General features: G+C 43.2%; 1 protein-coding gene across 15 annotated transcripts in view; it reads right to left on the reverse strand.

The window, feature by feature from the left end:
- Nucleotides 1-2,957: 2,957 nt before the first annotated feature.
- AGTPBP1 (ATP/GTP binding carboxypeptidase 1) overlaps nt 2,958-15,306 on the reverse strand; it is a 127,710-nt gene continuing 115,361 nt past the window's right edge. For 14 of the 15 annotated variants that reach the window (XM_085846145.1, XM_085846146.1, XM_085846156.1 and 11 more), the window contains 3 exons: nt 9,022-9,176; nt 7,685-7,813; nt 2,958-3,524 (listed from right to left, as the gene is read on the reverse strand). In XM_085846145.1, the coding sequence (XP_085702271.1) occupies nt 3,491-3,524; nt 7,685-7,813; nt 9,022-9,176 (318 nt within the window). In that variant the 3' untranslated portion in view covers nt 2,958-3,490. Of the gene's footprint in view, nt 3,525-6,336; nt 6,399-7,684; nt 7,814-9,021; nt 9,177-15,306 lie in introns of all 15 variants that reach the window. The other variant, XM_085846147.1, reaches the window with a different exon arrangement.

Below are 15,306 nucleotides of genomic sequence, written 5' to 3' on the forward strand. Positions count from 1 at the left end.
ACGGTCTGGCACCCTGCCCTGCTCACCAACCTCTCTTCCTATGGTATCCAAGGCCATCTCCACTCATGGCTCGCAGACTTCTTCTCCTGTCGCAGTCACCGTGTGTCCCTAAATGGAGTTCTTTCATCCCCTCATCCTGTCCAGGCTGGAGTTCCTCAAAGTAGCGTTCTGGGCCCTGTTCTTTTTCTGGTTTTCACCAATGATCTCTCTGACTCTCTGGAAAATCCTCTTTATCTCTTTGCTGATGACTCCACCCTCTGCCGTACCATCGGTCATCCCTCAGACTGGCAAGCAGCAGCTTCTTCACCCACTGCAGATCTAGATAAAATCACAAACTGGTCCAACACGTGGAACTTGTCTATCAATCCGGACAAATCTCACACTCTCACTATGTCTCTCCGAAAGGACCATTTAGAATCCCCCCCCCCCAATCCACTTTCTCAACAATCCTCTGGAGGAAGTCCTTTCTTTCAAGCTTCTGGGTCTCACTATTTGCCATGACCTTTCCTGGGAAAGCCACATTTCAAATCTGGCCTCCCAAATCAGTCGCCGACTGGGAATCTTCTGTCGTGCAAAGTTCTTCTTCAGCCCACCTGAGCTTCTGACCACGAACAGAGCTTTCGTCCACAGCCTGATGGAGCATTGCTCTCCCCTCTGGGCTGGTGCTCCTGACTCCCACCTTTCTTGGCTTCATGCTGTGGAAACCAAGGCATTTCGGATTATTGGCATCTCCCGCGATGAGGCTGAGTCTTTGGGCCTCTCACTCTCTCACCGCAGGTTGGTAGGTGGTCTTTCTGTCTTCAACCGTCTCCTCTCCAGCCTCGCCCCCACTGCTCACTCTGCGATTTGTCCTGACCACATTTCCGCAGGGCTCTCAAGGTCCGCCAACAACCCCCTTCTGGTAAAACTACCAAAATCACGAATCATTGCTCACCTTCACTCTTTCATTCCTCTTTTTCCCCGCCTTTGGAATAAACTCCTCACTCTATTCAATCCCATTCTTCCCTACAGGCTTTCAAAACAGCTGTTCACCACCACCTATTATCATCCCCCATACAAATCCTCGATATTTTTTCCCCCCGATAATCCACCCAAGCGCACCTCCTTCAAATGCCTTGCTTTCCTTCCTGAAAGTCCCTGTGGTGTCCATCTTATTAACCCTGTGTTCCCCACCCCCATCCCTCTCCCTTCCACAGATCTCCTAATGTCTCTGTTCCCCAGAGTCTCCTTCCCACTCCCACCCCTCTTGTCTCATGCCCCCCTTGCTGTACGTTATGTGTTAGCTCTCATATGAGCCTCGACAAGGTATACAAAAAAAAAAGAAAAAAAAAAAGGGGAATTGAGTCACTGCAACCTTCATTGTGTGACCCTTAGGCCTAAGTCACATTTGCCACGGCGGCTGTGGGGTCTCCAAAATCTACGGCCACTAGCAATTATACGGTGGCCGCAGTATTTCCACGGTCACACAATGTAGCAGTCACATATGTTTTTATTTTTCAGGGAGCCACATGGCGTATTTATAAATTGTGGAGACCGAAAACGTGGGGGTGACGTACGGTCTTTGATTTGATGTCGCACGGTGACCTTAGGGCGTTCGTGTGGCGGCCATAGAATTTTCAAGGCAGACGCAAGGTGCCCGCAGGGGGCCCTAAGGCGACCGTGCGGCCAGACGGATGGTAACGAGTGGGTTTTTTTTTACCAGTTCTTTTGTTTCGGCTTGTCGAATTGCTACGGCGAACGTAGAAATTAAAAAAGTTATAACTCCGCGTTATAATTCCACGGCGACCTTACGGCCTGTAAAATATAGCCAAATGGCGTGGAGCCACCCTGAGGCCACCTCAGAAACTCTGCGGCCGCCACACGTTTCTGTCAATTCAGAGGGCGTACGGCCGCCGTATCCTCGCCGTAGAGCAAATGTGACTTAGGCTTGAGTCTTCCTATCAAGTTTAGCTGAGATTGGTTAAATATCGTGGTCAGACAGACAGACACAAAATTACATATTTTAGTATGATTGCATGTTCAAATGTACATTCAGACCTCTGTGTCAAGCATGCGCTTCAGAACATGTTTTTGTCAATGCATAATTTAATTGCATTCAAGATCCACATTGCTGGACATTAACCCAGATATAAAGAAAGATTGCTTTGTCTCAGCAAGCTGAACGCAGACAGAAGGCGTACATTTGAAAATCCTCAAAATACGGATCAGATTACCAAAATTAATAATCCAAAACATCAAAAGAAATAATAATTTTATTCCCTACATTATTGCGTTGCCCTGCTGATGAAATACACCACCTAGGGATGCCATGGAGGAAAAGGTGCAGGTACATTCAGCGGGGGTGAGGCTTGCTTCGGCCCAACCACGTGGAATAGTCTGGGGAAGACACTCGGAGAGACGGAATTTAGGTTTTTTTGGAAACGGAACTCATGCTTTTCAGAAGCCGTTTTTGTCTACTCAGTAAGGTATGCCTTCTTCATCATGTATTAAAAGCATGTACAATAATTGTTATACTGTTGTGTACTATACTGCATTTATCATCGGGTCAGGAATTGAATCCATATCAGACAGAGTTATTAACTCTCTTGCAGCTGATTATGTAAATCGTTACTAATCACTCATTCCTGATTTATTTAACTGATTGTAGAATGCAAACACAATCCACTACATCAAATAATTAAAGTTTATAATTCATTATGTCTGCATGCAGGATGCATCCCAGTATCTGCTTGCATTCTGAAAGAATGCCCTTTAGCACTCAATTATAGTTTTAAAGAGGTGTGGTATTTTTCATCAAATGTGGTGTGCTGTTTGATAATTAAAATGTGGTGTGGTGTTTGATATACAAAATAGTTCAATGTGGTTTATTTGATGTTTAATATGTGGATTATTAAATGTGGTGTGCTGTTTGATGCAGTCGAGACAGGTTGTGCTCTGAGGCCAAATATTGAATTACGTGAACGACAACCTCAGTTTTATTCATTCGATCAGCACATTGTAGTCTTGTGGATGGGAAACACAGGTGTGTACATCATTAGTTTTCTAGTATCACAGTGAATCAATCAATACATTATAGTGCACGGATGCAAATAGTTTAATGAAACTGCAAAGATAAAAGCACATGCCAAGAGGAAATATAATGACAGAATAACAAATAATTACAATAACAATACAACAAAGTGCATCAGCAGTTGCAAAAATGCAAAAGTAAACAACTGATTTTATGGTGAGCGTTTAAACAATTGATGTTCAAGTCTACAGTCTAATTTCAAATGTACATTCCTGGAAGGCAGTGCAAAAGCTGTCGGTTATACAAGCGATTTAGATTAAAAAGACAAATGTTCACAGTCTCCAATACTCAGTCACCCAAGCCTTTTCCCATACCCATCACTGCTCTCACTGAGTCCTACCCTTTCCTCTGTGCCACTCATCCACTTGAGTTCAGTCTTCCTCTGCCTGTTCCCCTTTCATCCCCTGTTCGCCAGTGAACTTATTGCCCTCTGTCGTTAAACTCCTCCATGAGCCTACATTTCAGCATAAGAAAAAGAAGATGAAAAGAAGGAAAAGAAAAAAAAATTAAAACAATAATTTGTGATACAACTGTCCCTTCATGGTTAGCCCTACGTAAAGTTGTGAAGAACTACATTCTTAGGAATATATCATGAAGTTCATTGAAAGAATTTTGCAAAACTCATAACAATAATACACACATTACACAAACAGTGATAGACAAGCAAGCATAGTTCTCAAACACACTCAAAGCCTATATATGAATATACAGAGACAGCAATTTGTCGGAAATGATGCACAGGCAAAAGTGCTAAGTCAAAGGACGTGCATTTTTCCTTAAGGCAAAGACTGCTTGGATCGTTAACCCACCCACCCCCAGCCCCATCTCCTTCCAAATTTCCAGTCTTTCCTTCCTGAGAGTTTCCTTCTGTCTCCACCTTGTCCACCCAATGCGTCCTTTCCTACCCCCCCCCCAACTCCTCACCACACCCGTTGTTTGTCCATGTCTCCTATTTTGTCCTTCAACTCTGTCGTTGGTGTCATCCCTCTATCGACTGTTCCTTTCCTTCTGTTGCATCCTGATCCATTCAATGTTTTAGCTCTTCCACGAGCCTCGACTCTATATATAATATGTATAAAAAAAAAGTCAAAAAATAAAATCAGCTTTTTGTGCACATTACTTTCCTGTTCATGTTATGGGATCAATAAGCAATGCTTTGAACATTGTGTACATTGATTGCTCACCAGACAATGTGCCCATCAGGGATAGGATGTCGTTCAAACAACAGCTACATATGCAGATTTTCATGGAAAAATACTCACAGCATGCATAACGTGCCACGTTTAATTTATACAGACGAGTAAGCGTAAAGGTGCTTCGTTATACAAGCACATTAAACTTGCGTGTACCATTAAAGCTCACATTTCAGTAAGGAATGAAACATCCAATGAAGATGCAATTGAAAAGTAATATCATATATCCATTATGAATCTCTGATGAGATGATCAAAATGTATGTTACTTTTATCATTCATATTGTGAGAGAGAGAGTGTGTGTGTGTGTGTGTGTGTGTGTGTGTGTGTGTGTGTGTGTGTGTGTGTGTGTGTGTGTGTGTGTGTGTGTGTGTGTGTGTGTGTGTGTGTTGTTGTGAAGGGTGGCGTTTTTCCCATTTGATGAATTGCATCCTCATCATTCCCCTTCTCATGTCCCCATTTCTGTACCCTCGTCTCCATAACTCCTCACTCCCCTCCTGCTCCGCTTTAGCTGAAACTGCCAGTGTTGTCTTATTTGGAATGAGTTTTGGGAGTGCGGACATGGTACAGGAAAAGTGGCCTCATGGGGTGCTCGTGAGTATCCTTTCTTGTGTGTGGCCTCTCAAGAACTGTGCCAGCATTGCGGAGAGTTAAAACATAATGTGAGTGTGTAACAACATTAAGGCAAGTGTCGAGTGTGCCATTGTGAGTGAAATAGTACAAGAGTCTATATGCACTACAAGCAACGCTACCCGCTTTCTTGCTCTGACACACAAGGAATCAAGTACACACGGTTGATATCAGCAGGTGTCAAATTGGCAAAGGTTAAATTTTATAGATGTCCGCCATATATTCAATACTAGCAAATACATCTCGTTGCTTCGCTGATTGGGAGGGGGGTGGTATTAAGGAGGGGGGTTGAGAGAGGAAGGAGGGAAGGGAGAGAGAGGAAGAGAAGAGAGAGGGAGGGGCGAGAGAGGAGGCAGGAGCAAGGAGGGGGGTTGGGAAAGCTATTCCTCACAAAACGTTGCTATAACTTGGGAAGGAGGGATGTGAAGAGAGAGAGAGAGACAGAGAGAGAGAGAGAGGAGACAGAGACAGAGACAGAGACAGAGACAGAGACAGAGACAGAGACAGAGACAGAGACAGAGAGACAGAGACAGAGAGACAGAGACAGAGAAAGAGAAAGAGAGAGACAGAGAAAGAGAAAGAGAGAGACAGAGAAAGAGAGAGAGAGAGAGAGAGAGAGAGAGAGAGAGAGAGAGAGATATATATATATATATATATATATATATATATATATATATATATATATATATATATATTAGTAAAGAGAATGATATGTTATACTCAATGACTGAACACACACACACACACACACACACACACACACACACACACACACACACACACACACACACACACACACACACACACACACACACACACACACACACACACACACACACACAAAAACAAACTCATGTCAGAACAACTGTACACACAATGACACAAGAGAGTAATTAAAAAAAAAAATGTAATCCGCTGGCACATCTGCAAAAAGTTTGATATCCCAGTTCCAGAAAATTTGTGGGAACATGAACCAAAAGCAATCACTGAAAACATGGTAGTACCTTCCTCTCACGTACGAACTAATGATCCCATCGAGTGTGAACATCAAAAACAAAGCGTTGCGACCAGATATCATACTTAGGTACAAAAAAAGCAAAAGAGAAGAAGGCATTGCTTATTGAGGTGTTGATACCAGTGATTTTGGACTAAACGATGCAGAAATCAAGAAAATGACAAAACACCAAGACCTCAAGAATGAAGTGAGAATATCCTGGTAGCTGACGAATGCCAAAGTTGTACTAGTGATAGCTGGACCTACAGGAATGATGACAAGGAACCTCACAGAGATATTAAACATAGGGGCAGTAACCCCTGGGTGCTCACCTGGTAGTGGCTGGATAAGATAACCAGGCAACCACTGGGAGGCAAGGATGACCCACAAAATATATAATGGAGAAGAAAGTAAATACCTATGGATGTTTTTTAATGCCATGAACAAACCTTGGTACATCATCGGTGATAAAGGTTGTGGTCAAGTTTCATCAAAATTGTGGTTGTGGATTCTGAAAATAAAGCAAATACATATTTTATTTGGGGGGGGGGCAATCCACCCATTGAACCCCTTCGGCCCCAATTTTTTTTAATGTTGTGAACAAATTTTAGTACATGATAGGTGGTGAAGATGGTGGTCAAGTTTCATTAAAATTGAATGTGGAGTTTTGGAGAAGAAAGCAAATACATATTTTAGGGTCAACCCCCCTTAAAGCAGATTCTTTTAATGTAATGAACAAACTTTGGTACATCATGGGTGATGAAGGTTGTCGTGAAGTTTCATCGCAATTGTGTGTGTTGTTTGAGAAGAAAGCAAATACCTCTTTGGGGGGGGAACCCCCGCCTCCCCACCCTGTAAACCCCTTCAGACCCCGTTTTTTTTTAATGCCATCATGGGTGATGAAGGTTGTGGTCAAATTTCATTGAAATTGTATGTGTAGTTTCTGAGAAGAAGTTGCAAGTATTTGTGGACGGCGATGCACCATCCCATAAGCTCCCTGGAACTACTTTACAGGTGAGCTAAAAACCTTTCCTGGGAATATTATTACAAACGAACTATATTTGGAAGCTGTCTGGTGCTCAGCGATGATGCTGAAGAGAGCCCTTGGCACAAAACTTTGAGAACAGAAAACTTCTCTCTCTCTCACACACACACACACACACACACACACACACACACACACACACACACACACACACACACACACACACACACACACACACACACACACACACACACACACACACACACACACACACACACACACACACACACACGGATGCCTTTTATTCGTGTAGATATGTGTATGCTGTACGTTGCAATTTCAAATGCATACTTTCTTTCGGACAATCCCTATAGTTTGGCACATCTGTCAAGCTATATATATATATATATATATATATATATATATATATATATATATATATATATATATATATATATATATATATATATATATATATATATATATATATATATATATATATATATCTGAAATGTTTCTCACACAGCAGGCCATCGACAAAGGAATGTGGAAAAGGTGAATTACAGGGTTAAAGAGCAATATTTAGTAAACACACAAAGCTCATCCTCATGAACATTCAACAAGTATTTCCAACATCAGAGGTCAGGATTCATACATCAGTAGCACAGCCATAACTAGCAGCCCAAAGGGAACACATCACCTCTCGCCTCACCACATTGAGGAAGGACCGAGGAAGTAAAGCCAACCTTCCCTCTTACCCCCTTTGCAAATGAGTAAACATAACAGGAATTAGGAACGAGCTTATCTATAACCTTTCCAGACAGTCTTCTGCGGCTGCCATTGTTTCATCTTCATTTTCATCCTGCTCGTCCTGGCTCTCATCGCTGTAATCCACACGTTCCGAGCTACAGCTTGGCTCATTGTCGAGAACATGAAACTTACTGCACGCACGACCACAGGAACACACACACACGATTATAGTGTGAGCATCGTTTTGAAGATAATTGTGAAAAACCAGTGTTAATCAGTTACCCAAGGAAGGGTGGGTTCACAACAACGAGGCCACAGAAAGTGAAATGGCACGACGACATCAGGCCTTGCTTGAGAGCTATGCAGGGTAAAACCGCCACACTGAACAGGAATACACGGTGAAATGGCACCGTGATTACAGAAACACATTCTGAAAAATGGAACACCATGATGACAGCAACAAACGGTTGAAAAAAAACCCGATTCTGGCAGGAACAAAAAAAAAATAACAAAACTATGCTGGCAGGAACACGGTAAAATGACACCATTCAAACACAACGTGTGGCTACCCAAAAAACAACAACAATGGAACTGCTGATGGGAGCAAGTGGTAAAAATGGAACCGCTTGACAGGCCTCACTCTGGTCAATGTTTATATTGGGCGAGAGCAACGGCATGCAGCTGGACTTCATTTTACACCATATCCAAATAACATGATTGCAACTGTGGTGCGTTGAAGAAGCAGCTTATATGCTGGGCACTCGTCCAATATAAGCACAGTGCTCCTCCAACACAACAGTCCTACAGTTCTCTCCTCAATACCTATATAACGAATATATTGTCACATGAGCCGCGCAAGAAAATTGCAGGCTTGTGCGTGAAATTCCTCAAACTCTGGTGTTTCACAAGTTTTGACAAAATTGCTTTCGCTTGTTGGGAAAGGCAAGTGCTCCTCAAAAGCAAAACCTAGCAGAAAGAAAATCAATTAATTGGGGTATAAAGAAACTGCAACGTGATGACATGCCGCACGATGCTTTGCTGATGGCCAAATGATCCATCTATATCTCTCTATATCTCTCTATATCTCTCTATATCTCTCTATATCTCTCTCTCTCTCTCTCTCTCTCTCTCTCTCTCTCTCTCTCTCTCTCTCTCTCTCTCTCTCTCTCTCTCTCTCTCTCTCTCTCTCACATGGTCCATAAAACAAACGGCGAGAACGCAGGACCCATTAACAGCCACACAGGTGAAGTCTCTTTGGTGTTGAAAAGGCATTGCCGTGAAACACAAGCACTTCTCTCACTGAGACTTTTAAAGAAATCCAGGAAATGGTTACTGGATATTCTACTCTGCAGCTGGGACTGCTTAGTCTTCGTAGAGTCACACGCTGTGCTGGTCTTGCCTGCTGGGTTTGTAGATTGTTTCAATGGCATCACACAGAGCCATGCTACCAGCCAGGCCAACCTCGGGGCTGTGCATGGATCGCTGCAGCTTGAGTAAAGCCAAGCAAAACTTTGTGCCCATCTCTTCCAACTTGCTCGTGTCAATCTGTTGGTCCTGCCGGCATCAACCAAAAACTGTCAGGTTAAGCAGAATGTGAACTGGCATGCACGTCAAGCATTTACCGATTTAAAATCGTTAATACAGCCTTGTGGGTCTGCAGGATCGAGGATATATGGCAGGGAGAGATAAGGAAGAGTCATAATGGGACAGAAGGTGGCCAAATTCATAAGCGAAGGATTTGACTTTTCCAAAGCAGTGAGGATTCCATACAACAACTTGAGTTATTACCATGCACAAACAAGTGTAATGAAAGGATCAGCTGTTCTATCACCTCCTTCTATCACCTATCACCTCCTGAACAAGGGTATGCTTCATGATGCACTACCCCTACATATGCTCATTAGACCAATCACCTTATCCTCAAAGGAAGTTGATATCTTACTGATGACCTCTTTGTTGCTTTGATCAATTTCATGAAATGTAATCTTAAAAGTTTAAATAAAACATAGAGTATTTTGTCCATTAGGTTAACCACGTTTATCTGTCACACAAAGTACACAGTTTGTTGTGTGTACAAAATTGGCATGAAGTCCACTACAATGAGTGTAGGATTTGTTGTGAAGCAAGGAGGCCCAAGTGAGAAACATCATCATTATATACATATAAATAAAGCTCTTTTGAACCATTAACTCACCCATACAAATGTTTAGTACTGTTATGTTTGTAGGGGGGTTAGACATCGCCTTAGAACAGACAGAAGTGTATAGAGTAGCGTGGTTCGTGTACGAGTAGTTAGTCCATCTCGATGTGATTAAGTAGGGAAACATTCGCTTAAGAAATGTTTTGTTTGAATGTGCACTATACAGGGGATGGTATATGGTAATAATTAATTGGGGATTAAGGTTCAGGAAATTGTTTGCATAACCCCTTGTAATGTCCCACCAGTTGAGGTTGAGAAGAGGGGCTGCACTGTCCAGAGAGAGGGGAGGAGCTTTTTTTCGCCTCCCGAGGGGTGAAGTTATGGGCGCCTCCGGAGGGGCAGAGTTGTCGTTGCACTGAGAGGGCGGAGGTTTTGGTCATGTCTTGTGAGAGCAAGTAGATGGGAGTTGGGCACAAAGAGCAGGAAGGAGACGGAAGAAGAGTCGTGACTCGTGGTTGAGGACAGTAGAGGAGGGTTGGGCACAAAGCAAGAAGAGGGAATGCACCAACAGAGAAGGAGATAGTGCGCTGCAGAGAAGACGCTTGCTCTGTCCGTGCTGCCTGCCTTCTGTTCCTGCTCTTGCAGTGGCCCTGCTTTGTCGTTCCTGCCTTTCCCCATTCGTTGTTCTGCCGTGTGTTTTGTCATTTCCTGCTCATCTCATCGCCTGCTCATTCACCAGAAGCTTAGGCTCATCAAGTTCGCCTTCCCTTTCTCCGTCTGAATAAATCTGGTGTGTGGCGCCATAGGTTTTATAGGTATTGTACATAACTAGCAGATACCCATCCACGACAGGTATGGGGGACAGGACAGATCACAATACTCAGTTACGGTAGTTTCTTTGGATGTTTTGCGCCACATTCAACAGCTCAGTTCATATTGGTGGCGTGTCTTGGTGCCCATGGTAATGTTTGAGAACGGTAGCTTTAGATTGTTGGCCTTGACACATCGTGCCAGATGAGTAACATGAACGATTTGACATATTAATCGTATCTATATTACCTCCATCAACAGATTAACAACATAGCAGGATAAAAGTCGTAAATGCTGAGTTGAACAAACGTCCTGAACTCATGGACTTAGATAGGTAAAGCACGTTGTCTGGGACCCGGCCGTCGGTTTGCCGCTGAACACTGCTGATTGTGACGTCATCGATTCTCTCTTTGAAAATTCTATCTATATTCGATTTTTTGAATCCGCTATCACCTGCGTAAATACATGGAACACATAATGTGAAGATTTCGGAAGTATGAACAGAATATGTTCAGAGAGAAGTGTGTTAGAAGTTCCAGGCTTACGCCCATGATATTATGATTATTTATTTATCATTCCATGTTCCCCCTTCTTCCCTTCCATGATTCCACCATCCCCTAGTTCTTTTATCTATTTAATTTGGGAAATAAACCCAATGGTTTTAAAAGAGTTAAGAGCCTTGTGTGCTTCTTGCGATTCCCACGCGTGCGAAGCCGCCATTGTTCGAACGCAGTCAAAGGGAGTAAAAGCCAGTTTTGGTCTGTCTGTCCAGCATCGGTTTTAATTGGCATGGACGTGACTGTACTTTTGAGGAGGGCTAAAAAGCTGAAATTTTGCTTGTTGATGCAACTATAAGCCAATATTCCAGGCAAAATCTCAAAATTGTTGCTAAATGTCTATAAGCTAAAATATCGTACCCTGGTGTTGGTTAGTGGTTAGGGTGGTGGCTTGGGATACGAGGGTCCTGAGTTCAAGCGCCGTTGGCCGCTGAATTAAAATACACCAGGAGGTTGACTCAGCCTGTCATCCTTCCTTGGTCGGCAAAATGAGTACCAGTGTACTGGTGAGGGGGACATTGCATCAGCGGCATCGCCACGTCCCAACCAATGATGCAACCAGCAGCCACAGGCTGCACTCGATAGAGAGAGAGCTAAAATATCAGGAAAAAAAAAGTCACCTGGGTCAGCCTTACTCAGCTCAAGTCCCTGTCACACCTTGACGATTTAGCCAGCGTATGCCGACGTATGAAAAATTTGTCTAAAACATTGGCACACGTCGAATACGTTATGGGTAAGTTTTGTATACGTTAAGAGCACGCTGGCATACATCATAGTACGCTGGCATACGTCGTAGTACGCCGAGCTCGTTCAAAAATTTTAACATGCTTGAAATTTTTCGACGTATGCCAGCGTATGACTCACACGTTTCACATACAATGGCCATAAGTTGTAGGCACGTTACGCGATCATCGACACACGTTACTTGTAAGTTACTCATAAGTCGAAACACGTCGAGGTAATGTTTAGCAAACCCGAAACTTATTTCTAACCTATGTGTAACGTGTTGTAGGCACGTTACGCGATCGTTGACACACGTCGACACACGTTACTTGCAAGTTACTCATAAGTCGAAACACGTCGAGGTAATGTTTAGCTTCAGTGTTCCAGACTCCATGATTTTTTATTGTTTGTTTTTTTTTTTTCTTCGGCATGAGGGTGATGTTAACACTTCGATTTCTCGTGCGATTATGATTTAAATCGTTGAGCGGCAGCCGATTAATTATATTATATTATAACCGCACTAGAAATCGAAGTGTCAACATCACCGTCATGCTGAAAAGAGAAAAAGAAAAAAAAAACCATGGAGTCTGGAACACTGACGCTAAACATTACCTCAAAGTGTTTCGACTTATGAGTAACTTACAAGCAACGTGTGTTGACGTGTGTCAACGATCACGTAACGTGCCTACAACACGTTACTCATAGGTTAGAAATAAGTTTCGGGTATGCTAAACATTACCTCGACGTGTTTCAACTTATGAGTAACTTACAAGTAACGTGTGTCGACGTGTGTCAACGATCGCGTAACGTGCCTACAACTTCTGGCCAGCGTATGTGGAACGTGTGCATCATACGCTGGCATATGTCGTAAAATTTTCAACATGCTGAAAATTTGTCGCGTACTCGGCGTACTACAACGTATACCAGCATGCTTCAGCGTGCTCTTAACGTATACAAAACTTACCCATAACGTATTCGACGTGTGCCAGCTTATTCGGCAAATTTTTCATACGTCGGCATACGCTGGCTAAAACGTCAAGGTGTGACAGCGGCTTGACACTTCGATGTCTCGTGCGGTTATGATTTGAATAATCGAGCCGCAGCCTTTTAATAGGCTACACCACGTGATCGTCGGCGATACGCTGCCGCGCGCTATGCATAAGTTAGACTATCGTTGGGCATAGGTTGTGAATGCTGACAACACGCTCAGCATTAGTTGATATAAGTTATCTATATGTTATTGAAACGTACTGTGTACGTTACTAATACGTTATGCATACGTCCAACTCGTTATGAATACGTCCAAAAATGGAAAAAAACATCAATAGTTCAGCGTGCGCCAGCGTTTTACATACATTTTGATACCTTGCCATACGCTGGCTAAAACGTCAAGGTGTGACAGGGCCTTCACGGAGGGTCACGGGACTGGAGACAATGGCACATCACGTGATCTTGCAAGGGGACGATCACTCCTCAAGGTAGCTGGTGCTTCATGGTTTTATGGCAGCTGTGGGTTTTTGTCATTTACGGACGATGTACATTGTGTGTGGTAGGAAGTTGTAAACATATTTTGCAGATGGTGTACAATGACAACTGTTATAGTGCATATTTTAAGTGCTGCACAGTAAACCCTCTGCATTCTCGACTTATCTCTTTGCAAGTTCCAAGTATTCGCGAATTAGTAAATGTATACCAATTACTAATTCGTGACCCATCGATTTCCAGTATTCACGAGTTTGCGAGTCCCCAATCACCCTATCCCCGTGTGGGTCCCACCCACCTTATCACCAACACTGGGGACAAGAGGACGAGGTGCGCAGATGTTGATCGTGTACAGTAATGTCATTGGTTTGTCTACACAGCATGGGCACACCACCCCAGACACCCGCAATGTCCTTCCTTTTCACACCAGTTCTCGAACCGCAAAGACCTTGCTGGCCTCTCGACTCGCTGTCATGAAGTTGTGCTATTGTTTTGCTTATTCATTGTCATTTTTTCATGGCTCTAAGCATAAGGTGAGTGGGGAAAGTGAGTCTGCTGGAAAGAGGCAGAAGGAAGTGATGAGTTTGAGTGAAAAGTGAATGTGTGTGAGTGCATCCGCAGTGGGCATGAATCATTTTTCTGACTTGCCAAAGCCAAAGGTGATGTTGGAGTGGACTTCCACTCCAACATCACTACCATCATCATTATATCATCATCGTCAAATGTACGTAGATTTAAAAAAACATAATTTTTTAAACTGTAATGTATTTATTTCAAACATTTTTCTTTAACATTTACCATTCTCCCCTATGTTCAGTCTGAGCCAGGAACTGAGTTCTGTTTTTTGTTGTTGTTGATCTTTTCTGCTGAGGCAGACTCACACAAGCTTTTATGTAGACAAGTAATCCATAAGGTCTGTATGTGTTGGTACATGTCTGGGTCGTATTGATGTGATAACACTGAACAACAAATTTCAAAATTTTTTTTTTACTGGAGATGTGTAAAGTGATTAAGACTAATTTGGGTACGCTGATTTCAAAAATCATAACCGTTTTGCTGTATCACGTCAGGATTTTCAGGAACAGAAATATTCCCATTGCCTAGAAGTCAGGATTTCAATGAAATTTACATATGTCTTTAACATGTCTATTTCGTACAATTGTTGTTAACTTGTGTTATATTTCTTTCTTTCAGATAAAGATGAGTAGGCGTTCCTGTACCAATCATCCTGACAACTTCTGTTATGTCTGTGGTCGGTATACCAAAAAGATCAACAGCGAAGTATATCTACAGCAGTGAAAATGAAGGCCGCCTACTTTCACTACTTCGGGTGTAAGGTGGGGGACCAAGAACAGAGCTGGGCACCACACATCTGCTGCACAAGCTGTCACACACCCTTGACTCAGTGGTTGGTGGGCAAGCGCGCGAGCATGCCATTTGCGGTGCCCATGATATGGCGTGAGCCGCAGAATCATCATGATGATTGTTATTTCTGCTGCACAAGCATCGCCGGCTTCAACAAGAAGAATAAAGGTCACATCAAGTACGCTGACTGCGTCTCTGCTCGTAAACCTGTGCCTCATGATGACGAGAGCCCCGCTCCAACACCTCCAGCTGATCAGAACATAGCTGGAAGCAGGGGTGAAGAGGATGGTGATGATGAACCTTTGAACCCGACACTCAAGAATCACACCTTCTGAACCAGGGAGACTTAAATGATCTTGTAAGAGATCTCTCGTTGTCAAAGGCGAAGGCAGAGCTGCTTGGATCAAGGCTGCAGCAGTGGAATCTACTTGAACCTAACACCAAGATATCCTTGTTCAGAGCACGTCACAGAGACATGGCTGAGTTCTTTGAGATGGAAGACACGATGACATTCTGCAGTGACATCAACGGTCTGTTGAAAGAACTTGGGTGTGATCACGATCCTGCAGACTGACGCCTCTTCATCGACTCGGGGAAGAACAGCTTG

This window comes from Eptatretus burgeri, chromosome 11, assembly GCF_056783735.1.
Source record: "Eptatretus burgeri isolate ZD-2024b chromosome 11, Ebu_testis_v1, whole genome shotgun sequence".
Taxonomy (NCBI): Eukaryota; Metazoa; Chordata; class Myxini; order Myxiniformes; family Myxinidae; genus Eptatretus; species Eptatretus burgeri.